General features: G+C 36.5%; 1 protein-coding gene across 1 annotated transcript in view; it reads right to left on the reverse strand.

Moving 5' to 3' along the window:
* HMCN1 (hemicentin 1) overlaps positions 1–21,094 on the reverse strand; it is a 526,172-nt gene that overhangs the window by 309,799 nt on the left and 195,279 nt on the right. Inside the window, exons 10-11 of the mRNA XM_060131555.1 lie at positions 17,660–17,781; positions 12,583–12,858 (exon numbers count right to left, since the gene is read on the reverse strand). Of these exons, the coding sequence (XP_059987538.1) occupies positions 12,583–12,858; positions 17,660–17,781 (398 nt within the window). The remainder of the gene's footprint in view (positions 1–12,582; positions 12,859–17,659; positions 17,782–21,094) is intronic.

Consider the following 21,094-nt stretch of genomic DNA (forward strand, 5'->3'; position numbering starts at 1 on the left):
TTTACAGAATCTCTGACCCTTCTAAATATCTGTATTTACTACAGAAAAAGCTAACTTCAAAAGGTTACATAATGACTATTACTGAGCCTGCTGAGAATTGTAATTAGTAGTTGCTGTGTCCTGTTTTAACAGATGTGTACCTACTGATTTACCTCAATAAGCTTATTTAAAACGAATTGGCATTGTTCTAAAATGCATTACTTCAGTTTCTGATTAGGAAGGTAACTCTAGCTAGTTCTGATGGTAACTAACTTTTAAGTGTGAAGCTTGCATAATGAGAGTAACAAAATTTCACTAAGAATGATTTACAATGGATAGATGTGCTTGCTCACTTAATTTTTCCTGAATCTTCAATCAGTAGAAATGCCAACAAACACATGAAAGAATGCTCAACATCACTAATCATTAGAGAAATGCAAATCAAAACTACAATGAGATATCATCTCACACCAGTCAGAATGGCCATCATCAAAAAATCTACAAACAATAAATGCTGGAGAGGGCGTGGAGAAAAGGGAACCCTCCTGCACTGTTGGTGGGAATGTAAATTGATACAGCCACTATGGAGAACAGTATGGAGGTTCCTTAAAAAACTAAAAATAGAATTACCATATGACCCAGCAATCCCACTACTGGGCATATACCCTGAGAAAACCAGAATTCAAAAAGAGTCATGTACCAATATGTTCACTGCAGCTCTATTTACAATAGCCCGGAGATGGAAACAACCTAAGTGTCCATCATTGGATGAATGGATAAAGAAGATGTGGCACATATATACGATGGAATATTACTCAGCCATAAAAAGAAACGAAACTGACCTATTTGTAATGACGTGGATAGACCTAGAGTCTGTCATACAGAGTGAAGTAAGTCAGAAAGAGAGAGACAAATACCGTATGCTAACACATATATATGGAATTTAATAAAAAAAAAAAACTGTCATGAAGAACCTAGGGGTAAGATAGGAATAAAGACTGTGTCCTACTAGACCTACTAGAGAATGGACTTGAGGATATGGGGAGGGAGAAGAGTAAGGTGTGACAAAGCGAGAGAGAGGCATGGACATATATACACTACCAAACGTAAGGTAGATAGCTAGTGGGAAGCAGCCGCATAGCACAGGGAGATCAGCTCGGTGCTTTGTGACCGCCTGGAGGGGTGGGATAGGGAGGGTGGGAGGGAGGGAGACACAAGAGGGAAGAGATATGGGAACATATGTATATGTATAACTGATTCACTCTGTTATAAAGCAGAAACTAACACACCATTTTAAAGCAATTATACTGTAATAAAGATGTTAAAAAAAAAGCAATGGCAATGGAATATATTTTAATATTTTTAAGTTTTTCCAGGACTACTAGACAGTTTGCATAAGTGGCCAGGGAGTCTTTCCAAACAGCAAAGGAGGAAAACTTAAAACTAACCAATCAGCCAAATGATCAAAACCAATGAAAACAGGTATCAATGGCCTGGGAAAGAGGCAAGGGCCACTGAAATTCCAAAGATATGGAATCAAATGCAACATTTCCAAATGAAATCTCATCAATGAAAATATGAAGACCTGGCTACAACTTTCCCAAAACGGTAGAATTATTCCTGAATGGCAATAATTCAAATGAATTACGATAATGGTTAGTCTACAGGGCAGTAGAAATAAGTTTCCTAAGACTTCGGTTCTTGCTTTTTCTGCCTTTCTTTTTTCTCCAGAAAAACTGGAGCTGTCTCCACTAGCTACATGCCTATTTAAATTCAAATTTAAAATTTCCAAAAATAAGTCAAATTTCAAAACAAGCTCCTTAGGTGCATTAGCCATATTTCAAGTGCTAAGTTGACAGCTAGTAGCTGTTATGTGGGACAGCACAGATACACAACACTTCCATCATTATATAAAGTTTTACTGGACAGTGCTGGACTAGAGAGCAAGAGAGAAGGTTGCTAATTCTTTGACTTACCAGTAAGTGGGTACAGTGGCAATAGAACACACAGGCAAAGACTAAATATTGACAGTTACATGCTAGATTTGCAAAAAAATTCCACACCCAAATTCCAGTGTGGTTATGAAATTCAGTTAGTAAGAGAAAGGCAATAATTTCAGAGACAAACAACGATAAATTTAGGCTACATTCTATTTTAATGACAAAATCTTAATGACAAAATCTTAATGGCAAATATGCATCAAGATTTCTTTTCTTCAAAATTTACTTTTATTTTTCCAATATAAGATATAAGAATATGTAAATGTATCAAATGTTTGCTGCCTTTATACCCATTTTAAGTAATTCCTAATGTCAAATTATTTATACATTAACATTTTTTCTATTTAATGCTATATGCTTTCTTAACAACAAGAAGTCATGAGTTCAGGAGCTTCTTTGGATGATTAGCTAAAACAGATTAAGACAATAAATATGGTTGATCAGAGGAAAGAATTTTTAAAGTTTAGTTTTTTCTTACTTAGAAAATCTTGTAAACCAAGTAACTCCAATAAAAGTTTTTTAAAAAGAAAATCTTCAAGTAAATGATGACTAACATTGCCTATTACATTGCCTTTTTTTAGTGGGCCCTCTTTATAACCATTTTCCAAAATCAGAGAATTTCCAAACTAAAGAGGAAGGCCAAAGCTTAGACTTAACATTCTCATTTGACTTGGAGAAAAGTATCAAATTACCATTATTACTTCTTGGCATATTAGCCGGATACTATTAAAGCTTTACATATATCTACTTGTATCTCCTGATTCAGAATCAATTATAGCAAGAATATCTTTTGACTATAAAAAGCTGATTATGTTCATTCAGACAACAGAATATTATTCAGTGCTAAAAAGAAATGAGCTATCAAGCCATGAAAAGACATGGAGGAATTTTAGTGAAAGGAGCCAATCTGAAATGGCTAGTTATTGAATGATTCCAAGGATATGACATTTTGGGAAAGGCAAAACTATGGAGATAGTAATAAGATAAGAGGGTTCCAGGGGTTGGGAAGGTGGGAAGAACAGATGAACAGGCAGAGAAGAGAGGATTTTTAAGGCAGTGAAAATACTCTGTATGGTTACTATGATACATGTTATTATACATGTGTCCAAACCCATAGACTGTACAACACCAAAAATGAATTCTAATGTAAACTATGGACTTTGGGTGATTATGATGTGTCAATGCAGGTTCATCACTTGTAACAAATGTACCACTCTGGTGGGAGATGTTGATAATGGGAGAGATTATGCATGTGTTGGGGCAGGGGGCATATGGGAAGTCTCTGTACCTTTGTTTTAATTTTGCTGTGAATCTAAAACTGCTCTGAAAAAAACAATAAATATTTTTTAAAATGTGGCCGCACATTTTACAAAACAGGGATTATTTTTACAAATTATCATGCAACAGGCATAGAATCAAAAGTATATGAAACTGGATCTAACTAGCACTTCTTGAAGGAAAGATTTTTAAATCTGGTAATTAATTTATCTTGCTAGACAAATTCACCTGCTACCTTAGTTATCTTATCAGGGAAGCAACCCACAATGGGATTGGAAGAATATTTAGTCTTGGGAGTCCAGTCTGAGTCACAACCTCCCATCCTTCCAGCTGTCACATCCTGACTCCCATACTTCCCTTCTCCAAGTTCATCATGGCCTCAACTCCTTTGAACCTTCTTTTTTATTCCAATCCATCAGACCATGCCTTTAACCCTCTCTTCTTTCTTTATCCAGCCTAAACTCCATGGAGCGTCACTACAAACACCTTTTTTTCCCCAATTACCTTGTCTTTTGCTGAACCAACATCACAAAACCACAAACCTATATGATCCTTCTATGTATATTTTGAAAAGATTACTGAAGACAGCACAGGAAAAAGAAAATCACACCTTCGTGAGGACAAAGTTCCCAACTCAGTCAGACCCTCTACTCTGGCAAGCTCACATTTCTGTGCCCTCATTTTTCCATGGCTTTGCACGTGTAGGGTTCTGCATCTAGGAAGACTTTCCTGGCTTCTATCTGGCAAATGCTGACTCATATTCCAGTGGATACCTCAGACACCATCTCCTGTGTGAAGCCCTTCTCAATCTCCACTCATTACTGAGACAGTATTCAAGGCTCCTATAGTACCTTGGTTAAGTTCCTATCCCTTTGGGTAATAGTTATTTATTTTTTAAATTTAGTTATGTCCTTTTTTTTTTTTTTTTACTATGGACTTACTGAGGGGAAGGATGTTGTTTTCTTCTCATTTATATCCTCAGCAAGGAGCAGAATGTCTGACACTTAAATTTTTGGTGAATACATGAGTGAATGAATAAATGTATAAACAAATGGACAAACAAGATACCACCTCTGACCTTTTGTAAAAATGTGTTTTAAGTCAAGGCACTTCATACATTTCAGGATTCGTTTCATTATTATGGAAAAAATATATACCTGACATAGTATGATTTAGATAGTGCTGTGGGAAATAGCATAAATGAAGATCTCATCAACATAACAGCTGTCTATCAGCTTTGCAGTCTCAATAATCAAATGTTCCTCACATATCCTACCCTTCTGCAGATGTAGCCATAAGTACTCCTATTTTGGGTATTAGCTCTAATTCAATTTTTATTCATAATAGTCAAATATCAAAGCTCCTTCCTCATGTATAAAAATAGTAAGCCATTACGTTTTTCCTGTATTACAAATATCTAATCTTCAGAAACAGAATTTGCTTTTTAGCTGCGTCATTAATTTATAAAACAGTAACTCAAAGAAACATTAATTAACATTTCAAGGGAATCTGAATCAAGTCAATTTTTACTACATGTTCTGACATAGGATTTTTCAGACTTGGCAATAGTTCCTTTGCCTAGCTAAGCACTCTGCTTTTCATTCAGTCTTCCCACAGACATTCACGCACACAAAACTAAGTGCTAGATATTATGTCAGGCACTAAAGACCCCAAACTGAAGAAAACTGGGTCCTGCCCTAATGTAGCTTAGTCTAGTCATCTTACATGGTCTCTGTGTGCATATTCCCAGTTCTCTCTTTCCTCTAGGCTGTTCCTTACCAGCTGCTCTATCAGAACTTAGGTCAAAGGATTCACCAAACTTTTTATTAATTTATTTAGATTTAGATTTCCAGCTATTCTTTACCCATGTGCCAGGAACTTGCAGACACTTTGTATCTTTTCTATTTAAAAAAAATTTATTTCAGTACTCTCACTTTCCTATTCATACTCAAGGACCCTTTTTTTTTTTTATCTATTTATTTTATTTGCGGTACGCGGGCCTCTCACTGTTGTGGCCTCTCCCGTTGCGGAGCACAGGCTCCGGACGCGCAGGCTCAGCGGCCATGGCTCACGGGCCCAGCCGCTCCGCGGCATGTGGGATCCTCCCGGACCAGGGCACGAACCCGTGTCCCCTGCATCGGCAGGCGGACTCTCAACCACTGTGCCACCAGGGAAGCCCAAGGACCCTTTATTTATTTTCTCTTTTTATACTTTCTTCTACCCACCTGTACCTTAGACCTGTTAATAGCATGTGTAGGCATTTCTGTACACTATTTAGAATGATGGAAAGACCTAGTTCAGATCTGGGCTTTGCCACTTGCTGGCTTTGTAACCTAGGGCAAGCCACTAACCCCGCAGATACAAATACACACAATTTGTGAGGGTTAGATGGCATAATGTATGTCACGAATTCTCAAAAGTTTTTAAATGGGTAACAGTGGATTGAAGTGCTTCATTTGGATTTGGATAACTTAGTGGATTGAAGTGCTTGCTGATTCCTCGTCTGTTCTATCTCTTCCCAGCAGTCCCTGAACTGTGAAAGTTATCACAGTCCATCATTTAACCTCTCCAACATCTGGACATCTTTCTAGCTCACTTAAATCCATCAGGCTTGGCTTAATACACATTTTCTAATGGTCCATTTTTGCTGGAAATTAAAATGTCCTTAGTGTAAAGTTTCTTTATAACAATTTCTCATATACTTGAAGTATTTATTAGGCCATCTCATCCCTTTTTTTCTTTTTACAATGTAAATAACTCTAATTCTTTACCCTTCCTTGTAACTTCTATTTAAAGACATTTTAATAATGTTTCTGTCTTCCAAGATTTAGAGAAATATGATTCTTTCTATCTACAAATAAAGTGGTCTAAGATCTATATACCACATAGATGCCTTGCATGAAAGACAAAAGAATGAAATGCATAATATTTATTTATACATTTTACTGCATGGAATTGAATCGTATTATAACAGAAGCTTGCCCCTAACCATGGAGTCAGCAGAGTACATTCGTCAGATAAAGTAAGTGAATATTAAACTCTTCTCTTCATAAAGTTTACAGTCAGCCTGGAAAGAAGTAGGAAAGCAATCATTTCTGTAGGAAAACTACACATTTCGTGGATATCACTGCAGGATATACTTGATGTAAAATTTCACTAGAATATTTTCCTTCAAATCTAAAAGCCTCCAACTCACTCCTTATTAGATCCCTAGGATTCCACAGACAACAAAACCCAGTATTTTAACAGAGCATCTTATTCATTTGTGCTGATTCACACTGAGACAGCAAAGAACCAAAGCAGTGAATAAAATTAACTTTTGACAACAAGTAACAATTTAGGAGTTTTAAGTATACGATTTCATCTCATCTAAATGAAATCCACAAAGATGGCACTAGTATCTGAAACAGACATATACATGTCTCAGGTCAACCTCCAAAAATAAAAAGCTTAACTACCAAGACTTCAATGTATTAAAATGTCTAGGAAAATAGATGAGCTAATTAAATTCAATTTTTATTATTCAAACATAGATACAGACTTCTGTAAGTCAAAATTTATTCCTGTGAAAATCTTGCAAAGGGGAAAGTTAAGGGGATTTTCATGATTCTCTTACTGGACTATTAGTTATAAGAAAATCTAATGTAATTATCAATTAATATTCTGCATTTCTCCTTTTTCTCTTACCTCACTTGGGCTCAGAAATGATTTTAAAACAGATTACTCTGTGATATAATCCTATAAAATTCCAGACCTTTAAGCTTTCAAATATGATTTTTTGTAGTGTCAAAATTTCTCACTTGACACTTTTTGAGAGGCATTATTTCTTAGTTTTTCTTAATTATTCCTTATTTTTTAATTATCTCCTATTTACTTTAATTATATCTTAATTATTTTAAATATAAAAGCGATAAAGCAAATTTATAGAATATTTAGCAAAGAAAGAAAACATATACCCACACATAATTTGATCTCCCCAATAAAATTAATGTCAGCATTTTCAAAACTTTCAAAGTCCTATTTACACAAAGGTTTAAGATAATTCATTTCTATTGAATACTTTTTACAAGTACAGAAAAGCATAAGTAAAAAGTCACTTATAGGTCCATTGCCACCAACAATCACATTTTTGTATATATCAATCTAGTTTTTTTTTCCTCCTAGCAGAACTGTGTGTGGTTTTTATTTGATTGTTATTTTGTTTGCATAGCTGTACTTCTGAGTCTTGTGGTAAACCCTGCTTGAGGTAAGCAGAGTTTTCTGAAAAGTTTCCTGTGTCTAGTTATACCTTGATCTCCACAGTAAGGAATTCTCATAATGAAATAAGTGTATCAACCCATTCACATTCTCCCATGCTCATTAGTGAGACTGACTGAACAGCCACAGTTTCTGCGATCAGCATTTCTTTTCAAGGCTCTTCTGATAAATTGATAATGAGCCTATTAGTCACTGAGGGAAATTAGAGTGATGGAAAAAGGCCACTGGGACATTGGCTTCTGCTGCTGCTGGACTCAAAATTCCATGATGCTGCCAAAATTGAAGTCTTTTAAATGTCCATGGTCTTAGTAAGAACTAAAATCCCACAGGAACATCTGAGTGGCTGACTCTAGGTAATGTGACCTGCAAGGGTTTAGGGAAAGGTAATTATCTGATCTCATTTGCTTTCCACCTTCTTTTTTTTTTTTTATTGAAGTATAGTTGATTTACAATGTTGTGTTACTTTCTGCTGTACAGCAAAGTGAATCAGTTACACAGATACATATAGCCACTCTTTTTTAGATTCTTTTCCCATATAGGTCATTACAGAGTATTGAGTAGAGTTCCCTGTGCTGTACAGTAGGTCTTTATTAGTTATCTATTTTATATTTAGTAGTGTGTATATGTCAAACCCAATCTCCCAATTTATCACCCCCCCCCCTTCCCGCCAGTAACCGTAAGTTTGTTTTCCAAGATAGTAAATAATTCCTCTTCAAATTACAGAACATGTTCAGACCCTAAGAGCCAAAATATGACAGATATCCACTTTAATTACTTTCCAGGCTTGAGCATATCTGAGAAGTTTGACACCAGTCTGATTTTATCACTCTGTTTACAATGTATTGGTTTAGTCTGTATACTGTGGAGTTTTGCCCCTCATAATAGTAATTTGAAATTTCAGCCAGGATGTGTCTAGATCAAGTTCTCCCTTCACTGACCTTGCTTGATTTGCTCACTCAGGACAATTTTTTTTCCCTCCCTAGTGCACTTTTCTTCAATTATATCTTTGACTATTTCTTTAGTTTCAGTTGTCTTTGCTGTGTACCTATATATGTTATATACCTATAAACCTTACAGTTCCATTCTTTGTTTTTATTTCCACTTAAAAAATCATATTATGAGTCTTAGTCCTTTGCCTCAATATTCTGAAAGAACTTCTCAAGTTTATGCAGCACATCCCTGATTTTATTATATGTAGTACAAATTCTGTTCTTCAGTATTTCTGATTCAGACTGAATTATAATATTGCATTTTTAACATCAAATCCCTTTTTATTTCTTCCATCGCACTTGCTGTTGTCCTTTCATCTTAGCCAGTTCTTCCTTTATAAATATATACTCCCACTTAAAGGAGGATAGGTCTTTCTGAAAGACTGGTGACACTAAACATTTTTTTTTCCCAGTCTTTAGAATAAACTACTACTTTCAAAGCATCAATTTCTTCTAAGTCTTTCCCCGCCTTGTTTTATTCCCCAGTATTTTTTTCTTAGGTCCTATGCTTTATTTTTTCCTGTTCTGCAGCATCTGTTTTGACAGTCTTCTGTTTATTAATCCTCAAATGATGTGGCATCTCCCCAGACTCAGTGTCAGTCAACAAAGTGTTTGAATGGACCTAACTTCATTCTCTATCTACTTTTGTTCTAGTTGAACCCTCTTTGCAGCTCTGTGGCTAAGAATCTGATGTGCATAGCTCCTTACCTGATTCTCACCCATGATGCCCTTCTGGCTGAGATGGGATGCTCCCCTCTGCTACCATTTGTCTCTAAAATCCCTTCTGACATACCCATCAATGTTTCTCTTGCTTCCAAATATTTTCACTTGGTGAGAAACATATCTCAGGTTCCAATTTTTTACATGGTGCCAGGTTGCCTGTCCACTTCTTGTCCTACTGTTTTCCTAACTAGATGGTTATAGCTATTGATAGGTTTAAGGAGATAGCATGCTGGCTCCCTAAAGAGTAACATTTTCTTTCTGAAGCAAACTATGAAATGAAGGAACAGAGATACATCCTCCCTGCTTTCATGTGAACATAAGAAAAGATGGACCACTGATTGAAATTTTCATTCCATTGAACTTAAAATATAAGTGAAGACTATATACTTATTTATACAAATAAGAATCTTTATAAATAACCTATAAAATTCCTCCCCAAATTTTTGCCACTGTATATTGCAACCGGTTTTTAGTATTGTTCAGTTTTGTCTTTTTGAGATCTTTACAGATATTCTACTGTTATTGAGAAGAGGTTGCAGTAGCTAGACATACTATTTTTAACCAGAAAATCCTTGCTAACTACTACCAAAATTTGTAAAATCTGGATGCTTAACTTTTAAAAGTATTCCAGGACTTCCCTGGTGGCACAGTGGTTAAGAATCTGCCTGCCAATGCAGGGGACACGGATTCGAGCCCTGGTCCGGGAAGATCCCACATGCCCCGGAACAACTAAGCCCATGTGCCAGGACTACTGAGCCTGCGCTCTAGAGCCTGTGAGCCACAACTACTGAGCCTGTGTGCCACAGCTACTGAAGCCCTCACGCCTAGAGTCCATGCTCCACAACAAGAGAAGCCACCGCAGGGAGAAGCCCGTGTACTGCAACAACAAGTAGCCCCCGCTCGCCGCAACTAGAGAAAGCCCGCGTACAGCAACGAAGCCCCGATGCAGCCAAAAATAAATAAATAAAATAAATAATTTTTTTTAAAGAAGTATTCCAGATAGGAACAGTTTCCAAACAGATCTGTGGAGGCAGAATAACATAAATGAGCTTATAAATTAAGCTACTGATTCCCCTGTAAGCAAGAAAAATATTCTTAAAGTGCATATTCAATCCAAGTAACTATTGTCTCTTTTAAGCTTTCTTGAACTATTTTTTAAAACATTTAACTGCATAAAAATGAAATTCATATACAATTTATGATTCAATGTCAATAGTTAGCAACCATATTCGCAGGAATTATAATCCTAGGTACAGCAGTTTATTTCATCAAATACCCACTGCTTTTCAATAATGTATAACCATAAGATAATCAGATAGCTACAGTTAACTAGAATCTCTTATTTTTTATTAAACAGTGCCATCAATTCTAGAACATATTTTTGTTAGACTTTTAAAACAAATTTTTCATCAAAATTGTTCCCTCAAACTCAAGACCAACTAGACAGGCCATAAAATAATGCCTCTAAACAGATTTACACCACTAGAGATTGTACAGGCTAGCCAGTAATCATGTAATGACATGTGTTTTTTGTATTTGCATTTTGTACATTATGTAACATCTTACCTCAGAACTTAAATCATTAGATAATAATGAGTCTATTTTACCAGAAAGAAGAGAGTTTAGGGTTTCCTTTAAAAGTATGCATTTCTACATCATAGGATTCATACTTTGGAATAGATTCAAATGCTGTTTTGGAAAATGTTGTCCCTGAAACCACCTGAGAGGTCTGTTATAAATGCAGATCCCCAGGCCCTATACCAGGCCTGTGAAATCAGAATCTCTGGGTGTGGGGTTAGAATTTCTGCTTTTTCAAAAGTTCCTTGGATAATTCTTTATTCATGAAAGTCTGAGAATCACTACTCAAATTGACTAAACAATACTAAAGGATTAAAAGTTAATCTGGGGAAACAAGGAAGGCTCTGATTTTATTTTACAATCCCATTCTAAGGGACTCCAGGGAAAGAACCAAGGTCACATTTCAGAAATCCATGAGCATTTATCCTATCTGAAACAATCAGTTTGGTAAAAATACTTCCAAAACTCTAGTAACTCAAGTTACTACTTGTATTGACTCAAATGATGTAGGTAGTTTACCACGTAGAAATGCATGAATCATTTACAAAAGTAATGTTCCCCCAGAGGTTTCAGCAGATCAGCTAACAAAAGACACACAGCCATACAGTCGGATTGCGGAATATATCTCCACTACCAGCGAGAAAACCAGAATCAGATGTCAACCATTTTATTAAGTCTCATGGCAGTTTCACTTTTTTGCCATTAATAACATTCCAAGAGCTAGCCTCCAAAACTCAGTGGTCACTCTCTTAGATCACCATGTTAAAAAACCATCTGACAGTGTTACTTGAGGCATGTTATAAAGTTGTTGCGAGTAGCACAACCAAGGAGCCAGACCCGATTCCAAAGCAATCAGTTTCCCACATCAAGGATTTGAAATGAAATATTCTGCTAAGGCAGCAACCGAATCTTTCAGCTAAACTGTGTAGAACTGCCAAGAGTAAGTTGCTCATTACATTAAGACTCTAGAGACATTCAGAAGCCAATTATGATTCTACTGAAAGAGATACTTAGGAATAGTTTCTGATCTTCATTTGATGGTAGCGAGTAGACCACATTGTTAATGCACTTGTTTTCAGCTATCTGAAACTATCATTTAGTCTATATAGACAATTCAAGTTTGGCTTACCATTAGCTTACCTTCAGTAAGTTGTGTGTGTGTGTGTGTGTGTGTGTGTGTGTGTGTGTGTGTGTGTGTGTGTGTGTGTGTGTGTGTGTGTGTGTGTGTGTGTGTGTGTGTGTGTGTGTGTGTGTGTGTGTGTGTGTGTGTGTGTGTGTGTGTGTGTGTGTGTGTGTGTGTGTCTAACATAAATAAGGTAAAAACGGCTCTGCTAGTTTCAATGAAATTTCACCTACATGAGAAACATCTTAAAACTTAATTAAACCATAAAAGTAAATTAAATATGCAAATAATGCACTCACATTGGGAAAAAAAGTTTTTTAGCAATTATTAACAATTAGTTTTTTTTTAAAGTTCAGAGGATAAATGAGAGAATTTAAAACCATTAAATCATCCAGAGACAACTTCTATTTCTATTTGCTTAAAATAAAGGTCTTCAACTACTAGGATTAGCTGTGTTTGTTTTAAAGTCACCTATTTGTTAGTGATGTTTTAGTTTCCAGTTTAGTCAGCTTCAGACCCTCAAGGTCCACAAGCATTCTATCTTTCAAAACTGTAACTGTTTGCGTAGATACCCTCAGACAGACAAGGGAATAGAGATCAAAGAAGGAAGACAGAAAGACGCCACAATTCAGAAGTTACCATAAGCACACAGTACCTTGCACTGTGAGGAAAACCGATGCAGCCGATAATCCTCCTTCACTGGAAACCACACAGTGATATTCTCCGGCATCGCTGAATTTCACACTCCTCAGCTCCAGGGAAAGGTTGGCCAAGATCCTCATTCCTGCTGGATCTGCCAGCCTGACATCTCTGTCATTCCTCCGCCAGGTTAGATTGTAATCCACTGCACTGATGACAAGACAGGTCAAAAGTGTTCTTTCTCCAGGAGCGACTGTAACATTATTAGGCACTTGGATGACTGGCGGGGGCTCTGTGTGAAATGAAAAGATTCAAATGGAAAGACCCAGAAGTCATTTTGCTCACTCATAGAGGTGGTTTAAAAATTTAATGAGCATGTGTTGAATATCTAGTAGGAAAGATGCAGTACAGCGGAACGTATTCATTAATACGTATGTCTGTCACCCCAAGAAAATTATCATCTAGTTGAAAAATGCTTTCAGTAGGAGTGCATGTTTACATACCAAAGTACACTCAAGTCCAAATCTGTAAATTATAGATACGAGGATCAAAGAGGCATGGCAAAATGATATGACTAGACTGATTCAGGATTGCAGAATGAGTCAAATTTTGATTTGAATTTTGAAGAAAGTAGCATTTATGGATTTTTAAAATTTAAAACCATTTACTTAGTGTTTTAAAGAAAATAGCGCATGAAGTATGGTAGATATGGAAAAGATACAATGGTATCAGCTTTAAGGGGATTATAAACTCATTAAGACACAGTACATTAGAGTAAGATGAATTTCTCCCAGTGAAGATGAGGAATGTGTGATTTAAGAAAGGCAAGTTAACAGTAAGGCATAGACTTTTAAAAAAATTATACACATAGGACCATGTACACAAAAGGCACTGAGTAATGCATGCGCATTTCAGATGTGGTCAAAAGGCACTTACTAATTAAATATTTAACTACATTTCTAGAGAAAATCACATATTGCTCTAGTTAGGTTTGAGAATACTGTAAATCCAAATGCCCCTGTAAAGCTCACTCTGCCCAAATGCTTTAAAATAACCTGCCATAGCAAGCCATTATTGAGCAATAATATAGCAATAAAAACTAGCTGGAAACCCATGTGTCTGTTTCAGTTTAAATGTGAAAGAGTATCAGATATTCAAGATCCAACTTTATACTTCTTTATTCAAAACTATATATACGTGCAGATGAATAACATAAGCCTATAATAAAACCTAGAAGTAATACGCCAAAACCATAGTGGTCATCTCTGAGAGAGAAGTGTGTATATGTTTCATATTTTCCTTTATATTTATCTTTGTTTTCCAAACATTTTTAGAGGAGTATATGTTATTCTAAATCATTTTAAAAACCCTTAATTTTTACAATTCTGCTAAGTTTTAAAAATCTCTTATGAAAATAGCTAATGAATCAATTGGAAAGAGTACAGGAGAAAGTTAGGAAGGCCTGACGGAAGTCTGGTTAGGCTTGACAGATAAAATACAGGATGGTTTGCTAAATTTGAATTTTAGATAAATATCAAATAACATTTTAGTATAAGTATGACTCATGAAATATTAGAGACACATTTAACTGGGCATCTTATGTTTTTATTTGCTGAGTCTGGCAAACATAGGCTGCCTAGCTTTATCCCTAACTAGCTGTATGACCTTAGATAAGCCAATTTATTCACAATGTTTGTTTCCCTATTTGAAAAATGAGATGATTAAATTAGGTAATCTGAAAGACCCCTTCTAGCACTAAGGCTCTGTGATGCTAACATACAAGATGGTATGGACCATCAAAGACCCGGAGGCGAGTATTTGTGAACACGTGTTGACACTGTATCAAAATCTTTTTGAAGACCACGAAACATTTTGTGTGGGTTTCTTTTTTTGTTCTTTTTAAACAAACTTCTTCAACTAGACTAGGGAATTTTAGAAAATGTAAAATCCCATATTATGGGCATACAGGGGAGGCTGGACCCTTCTCAAGGACCTAGGCACTCATTTCCCTAGCTGCTCTGCTTTTTGGCTACTGAGCTCATGGCCAAGGGAGCTAACATGCTCGGGTTAGACCCCCTTTCCAGTGCAGCCCACTTCCAGGGACCACTTAATGAAGGAAAAAGATGCAGCTCTCTTGCCTCAATTCAGGGTCACCCCAGCTCCAGAACTCCCTGTAGGATCAGCTGAGGCCCCTGTTGTGATTATATCACAGTTTAACTTCTTCCACTCCCTTACAGGTGTTCTTTCCTAGGAAACTCAGCAATAACCCTCTTGCGTGCAAAATCTGCCTCAGAGTCTATTTCCTCTTCAAATATAAATTCAAATACGTAAAATGCCAACTTTCTGCCTAATATCCAGGAGGAGAGGAGATTTTAAATATGACATACAATACCATCACTGCATAAATACCTACAGATAATAGTATATGCACTGAAATATTTAGGCATACATCAATAAATTTGGTGGTGATGGAGGAGATGATGGAGAATTACAGCAGTTTGCAAAAGAGGCCAAGATAATAAATTACCGGAAACAGCCTGGTCCCGGGAGGATGAGGGGCAGTCATTCTTAAGTGAAAGAATGGCTGAGGCTAGGATTAGGGGACCAGAGATGAAACCTCAAAACTGAGAAAGAATGATAAGCATAGGCCTTGTGACATTAGGTAAAGATCACTGGACTGAGAGTCAGGAGGCTAAGAATCTACTTCTCACTACCTATCCATCTGACCAGAAATGGGGCACCTGCCTGCTCTGGGCTTCAGTTTCTTTAGCTATAAAATGATGAGGTGGTATAATATTATTTCCAAGTCTTACCCTGTTCTAAAAGAATATCCTGAAATTAAAATTTAAGATTGCCTGTCACTGACATGCCCTTGACAAGTTTTCTCTTTTCAATTTTACTTAAAGCCAAAATGTTGGTATTGTATGTATGTGTGCATTGCAGGTGGGGGACATTATGCTAAAAAAATAAATTCAGTAGAGAAAATTAATATAAAGTAAAGTACAAACTATCATTTGTAAAGAATTTTTTCCTGCTTCTGCAGTTCTGTTCATTGTTTTCTATATGTTTATATGCAATAAAAGAGGTATAATTCTTTTTATACCCATTTTGCATTTAAAACCAATATATCAATAACCAATATCTCCAATGAACCAAAAATCCTTAAAAATGTTGTCTAGAAGGAAATGCTGAAAAAAAACGAAGTAACATATTGCTAGAACTTTAACTTTTCTTGAAACAGTTCTTGGGTGCTATTTGACTTCATAAATGTTCATCCACAGTGATACAAAAACATCACCATTCCATCATGCCGTGCTTTCCCAACACTCCTGTCCAAAGTATGAGATCTAATTATCCTGTGAATTCAAATCTGATTCTGGTGTGCTGGTTAGTAGTGACAGTAGGGTGGCTGAGCCAGGACCTGGGTGGAGGTTTGAGGCTGAAAGATTAAACAAATGTTAGCCCAGAAAGAAATGTCCACGCTTTCAAGTCCAAAGGGGCACTTGCTTGCTACTTCTGCTGTTACAGTCATTGCCATGCAATCCATGCTTCTGCCCTTCTTTCATAATTAACCAGTGGGACACAATTCCTGAAAAGTGGCTTTGGTACAGTAAAACTTCCTAGCAACACCATGGCTCGGCTGGCACAGATTAATACTAGAAGGGCATGTGTAGAGTGTATATTTGGAAGCTACTGACACCACAGGGCCAAATTCTTAGCAGTCAGTTCAGGAGTTCTTTCTGGTACTTTCCAGTTATTTATGCAAGATGTCTGAATCAACTCACTCAAACCTCTTTCCCTATTGTCCTTCCCTTAATTAATATTGCTGGGAAAAAAACCCTCAAGTGCTCAAGTGTTTGTTTCCCCAGAAGCTGAGGAATGTTGACAACGATTCCAATGCTTTTCATAATTACTGGAGATGAAAAAAATGAATAGTCTATGATGCATGTCAACTTGCTAAATTGTTTCAGAAGACGAACTTTATTTTTCTAAGAATAAGAGAAAATGAATAATTTACTGCAAGAAGAACAGGCTTGCACGCCTCTGTTTTAAAGTTCAGCTTGGACTTAATGATAACAAACATAAATCCTAGGCTTCTAAACAGCCCTACAGTTATAAGGCTACTTTTGTCTTAAATTTTCCAAAGAAAATGCACATCAATACTAAATTGACAATTCAGACATTGTTATAAACTCAACAGGCACATTTAAGTCAGAACAGGCTTACTATTAAACACACAGCAACCCTAGGCTAGGAGGCAGGTAGAAAATAACTGAGTCAAAACAAAGTTTCCAATAAATTCTAGATATATGCTGAGTAAGTGGCTTAAGTCCTGATCAGTGATAATATATGGTAGTCTGTTTGGTTTCTAATTGATAATGGTAGTCTTTTGGGTTTCTAATCTGGGAGATTAGAGGAAAAAATGTATTTTTTTCACTAAAATATATTCTACCTTGTAAAGTAATCTGAGCCTTGCCCATTTATTCATAGGAAACACACTATTTAAATGTAACTTAATTAGCATGACTTCTGCCCTTCTTAATACCAATATTGTAGCCACTGAGGTCCTATGTTTTTTGAATGTGATACTTTCCTTACTGTCTTCAACTTAGATGTCAGAATCCATTCACAAAAGCACTCTGCTCATTATAAATATGGGAGAGGGAAAGGGAAAGTTGAACGTTGCTATAATCAGAATGGATCTCTCCCTTTTTTGATATTTTATTTTTTCAATGGAAAATACTATATGGAGATCAAAAAATATTTATTGAGCCCCCATAATAATAATAATGATAATAACAACAACAATAATAAAAACACCTAATGTCTATTAGGTGTTTCTATGTGCCAGACTCTCTTCTAAGTGCCTGACATACACTGTCTCATTTAATCCTCAGTTTCTCCATGAGATAGAGACTGTTACTCTTATTGTCATCATTTTATAGTTAGGGGATCCAAGGCACTGAGTTCTTAGGTAATTGGCCCAAGGCAGGTCACACAGTTAATATGCAGTGAAGCCTGGATTAACAAACATCCCATTTCCATAGCTACATTAATACTTAGGCAACTGCAAAGCAATTAGGGATAATTACCTGACACGTCAAAGAACGTCTCTGCCCGTCCAGTCCCTGCACTGCTGATGGCAATGCACTCATAGGAGCCTTCATCAGACAAAGTGACCTGTTCAATATCCCAGGTCACACTGGCCGATTCTCTGGGGTAAGAAAATAGAAGCATGTTTAGTTACTACAAAAACAAGACCTAATTGAAAACAGTGATTCCAGTATTTGTTTTATGCATTCAAGAGAACAGCTTAGGGCTTCCCTGGTGGCGCAGTGGTTGGGAGTCCGCCTGCCGATGCAGGGGACGCGGGTTTGTGCCCCGGTCCGGGAAGATCCCACATGCCGCGGAGCGGCTGGGCCCGTGAGCCATTGGCCGCTGGGCCTGCACGTCCGGAGCCTGTGCTCCGCAGCGGGAGAGGCCACAGCGGTGAGAGGCCTGCGTACCACAAAAACAAAACAAAACAACAAAAAAACAGCTTAAAAAAAGTTATTTTAGCTTAAAATTATACAGAGTTCTTTTATTATCATAATTATCATAATTTTATTGATAAAATTATGCAGAGTTCTTCACAGCTTAAAATTATACACCTTTTGTATTTTAATTAGAAAGTTAAGCTTTGTACTCTGAGCAAAAAACATAAAGACAGTAAGTTTTGTTTTGTTTTGTTTTCTATTGATCTTCGTAGGCTCTAACAAAAGAATTGACTTCCAAATGTGAGAAAAACTTTAAAGAGGCAGAGGATAGAAGAGTGGGACTTTTTTTTACTGAGAAAATATCAGGGAGACATCTTTAATCTTCCCTCAAAACTCATTTAATTCAAACTAATGATCATTTTACCACTTTTTTTTTTTCCCACATTTTCACAGTCATATGCCTTTCTTTTTTTTCTTTTTTGAACAGGCCTGTAACTTTGCTGTTGAGAACTATAGCCTGTGCCTGTGTCCAGTTACGGTCACTGGAAATTTCTTTAGGAGACCTTCTCTGGCTACGTCAAAACATAAGATACAAAGTTGGCACAGAAACACTCTTTAAATCCTCTCTCCTCCCCCTCTCATTTCCAGGTTTTGGTCATGTTCAGTGAGGTTCTAGCCAAAGCAACTCAACTAGTAATTTACAAGTGCGAAGGTAGAAAACAAACATTTTGGTTCCCAAAAGATAAAACCTCTTTAACTTTCTTATATATAAGCTCTACATAAGGCTATATACCATAACTGGTTCAATCTATGTATATAATGAGTAAAGAAAAAGATTATCAGTTTTACAGTCAAAGTTGTCATTTAGGTAAAATAAATCCCTTTGCTATATTACATATTCATTCAGTTAATAAATATCTATACTTTGTCCTCTAACACTCTTCAAATTGTTTCTCATTTTTTGGAAATGTCTTAGTAATAGCTATTTAATCCTTATTTAAAACATTAAAATAATCTATAAAACAAGCATTATATTGTTTTAAAATATGATTGCAATGTCATAAATATTTTCATAATTTTTTCTTATAATCAACCATAGCTATTTATAAACTTTCTAAACATTCAAGATACAGATGAGATGAAAAGCCCACTGTAGTCAAGACACCTTCCACTGAAGCTGAAAGTGGTACAAGATGTGATACCTCACAGTAATAACTCCAGATCTCTCCCCATCCGAATGAGCCACACCCATCACCAAACCACTATGAAGAATTCACTGAACTCTTAATGTACATTTACCACTAACCTAGAGTTTGTAAGAGAAAGTCAAGACACAGGTTCCTGTCATTAGGAAAGCGAGAAAATAAGCAAGGTGATCCTTCCATATATTTTAGTAACTGAGAATATTCACTTAATACTGTTTCCTTTCACCTGCATCTGCATTAGGTGTCAGTGGTCCTTACTGTCACGTTCAGAAGAAAACGGAGTATGCTTATTCTATGCTGCATTGATCACCTAAGATGTATCATGAATGCTTAAGAGCAGTAGGCTAAGCCCAAATTTACAAATGCCATTGTCTAGGAGGTACTGGTTAAGTTCCAGGAAGGTAGGAGTCTGAAATACACACGTCTTTCATGTCTTCTGCAGTGCCTACTTCAGAGCCAAGCATATTTTAGGATTCATCAAAAACTGAGACATGCAGAAATTTTAGAACAGAAAATGACAATTCTTCTAGTCTTAAGGCCCTTTATTTAAAAACTAGAAAGTTGAGGAAGAAGGACAAGTAATTTATTCAAAGGCACAAAACTACTATATGGAGTGCTTACAGAATATTCTTTACAGTTATACTTGTTCCTCTCTTATTTATGAAATATTACATGAAAACAATTCTCTTTTTCATGTACCCTTATCAGTTAGCATTAAGATTATATGGCCACGATAAAAAGTTTTGAAGGGATGACTCTTGGAACAGGGGAAGGAACATGTCAGATAGAAATGTGTCTTGTTACTGATGGAAACTAATTCTCTCCTACATCCCCTAGAGACCATAGTGACTCACATAACAAAGATCCAGTCATGCAGCTGGAGTTATTAGGAAATCTAGGGCAGAGATGTGCAAGTGAATTGGGATTAGAGAATCAATCCATCATCACCCATGCCCAATTATGTCTTTAGCCTCTTACATCCAAAGAACTTAACAAATGTCAGCAAGGCATGTCACATCTCTGGGCCACAGGGCTGGAAAAATGAAAGAAAGAATCCTTGTGGTTTACCTCAGAGGAACTGTGTGGAATTAATAAATTAATGCTTATAAAGAATCTCAAGTGTCTTTGAAAATTGTTACTATTTAAACACGAAGCAGAATTGTTTGATTTCATCATTCAGTTTTGTAACTTCATCATTTGATATCTTGGTCAGTTATGTTGCTGGTTATTAAATATGCAGCTAAGGAAATCATCAAGATGTATGTTAAGCAAATAGCAGGAAATAATAGAGTCCAATGTTTAAACAATGGAAAATTTTCTCAAGTTATAATGAACATTCTTGCCATAGTTTCTGCTTAAAATGACCCCATAAGGAGATTGTATAAGCTAAGACTGTCAAATATTTAACATGTTACACAAATTATTTACGTGAATATTGAATTACCAGTGTAAAAGCTTTGTAAAATGATTCTTAGAGTTTTTCCCCCAAATGTAGTTTCATAGTAAGTTTAAAAAAAAAGTTTGCCAGAAATCATCCTCTAGTTTTCAAGGCCTACTTAATTTTTATCATTAGATTCCTTAAACTTGTCTAGAAAATTCACCCATCTTCACAACGGAAGTTGGTGCCCTCTAGCCCACTTCCCTTCACTGTTGGCTGCGGTAGTGACCACACACGCTTCTGCTCCATCTGGCCCACACCCCCGGCACACACCTCATTTCTACTCTTCTCCTCCTGGCTCCCTGGGCTACAGCTACACTGGCTTCCTTCCCGTCTTTCTTTCCCACGTGCCTGGTGGACTCTGGCCTTAGTGCATTTGCATTGCCTGTTCCTGGTGTGTGAATGCTC

The sequence above is a fragment of the Lagenorhynchus albirostris genome, chromosome 2, assembly GCF_949774975.1.
Source record: "Lagenorhynchus albirostris chromosome 2, mLagAlb1.1, whole genome shotgun sequence".
Lineage (NCBI taxonomy): Eukaryota > Metazoa > Chordata > Mammalia > Artiodactyla > Delphinidae > Lagenorhynchus > Lagenorhynchus albirostris.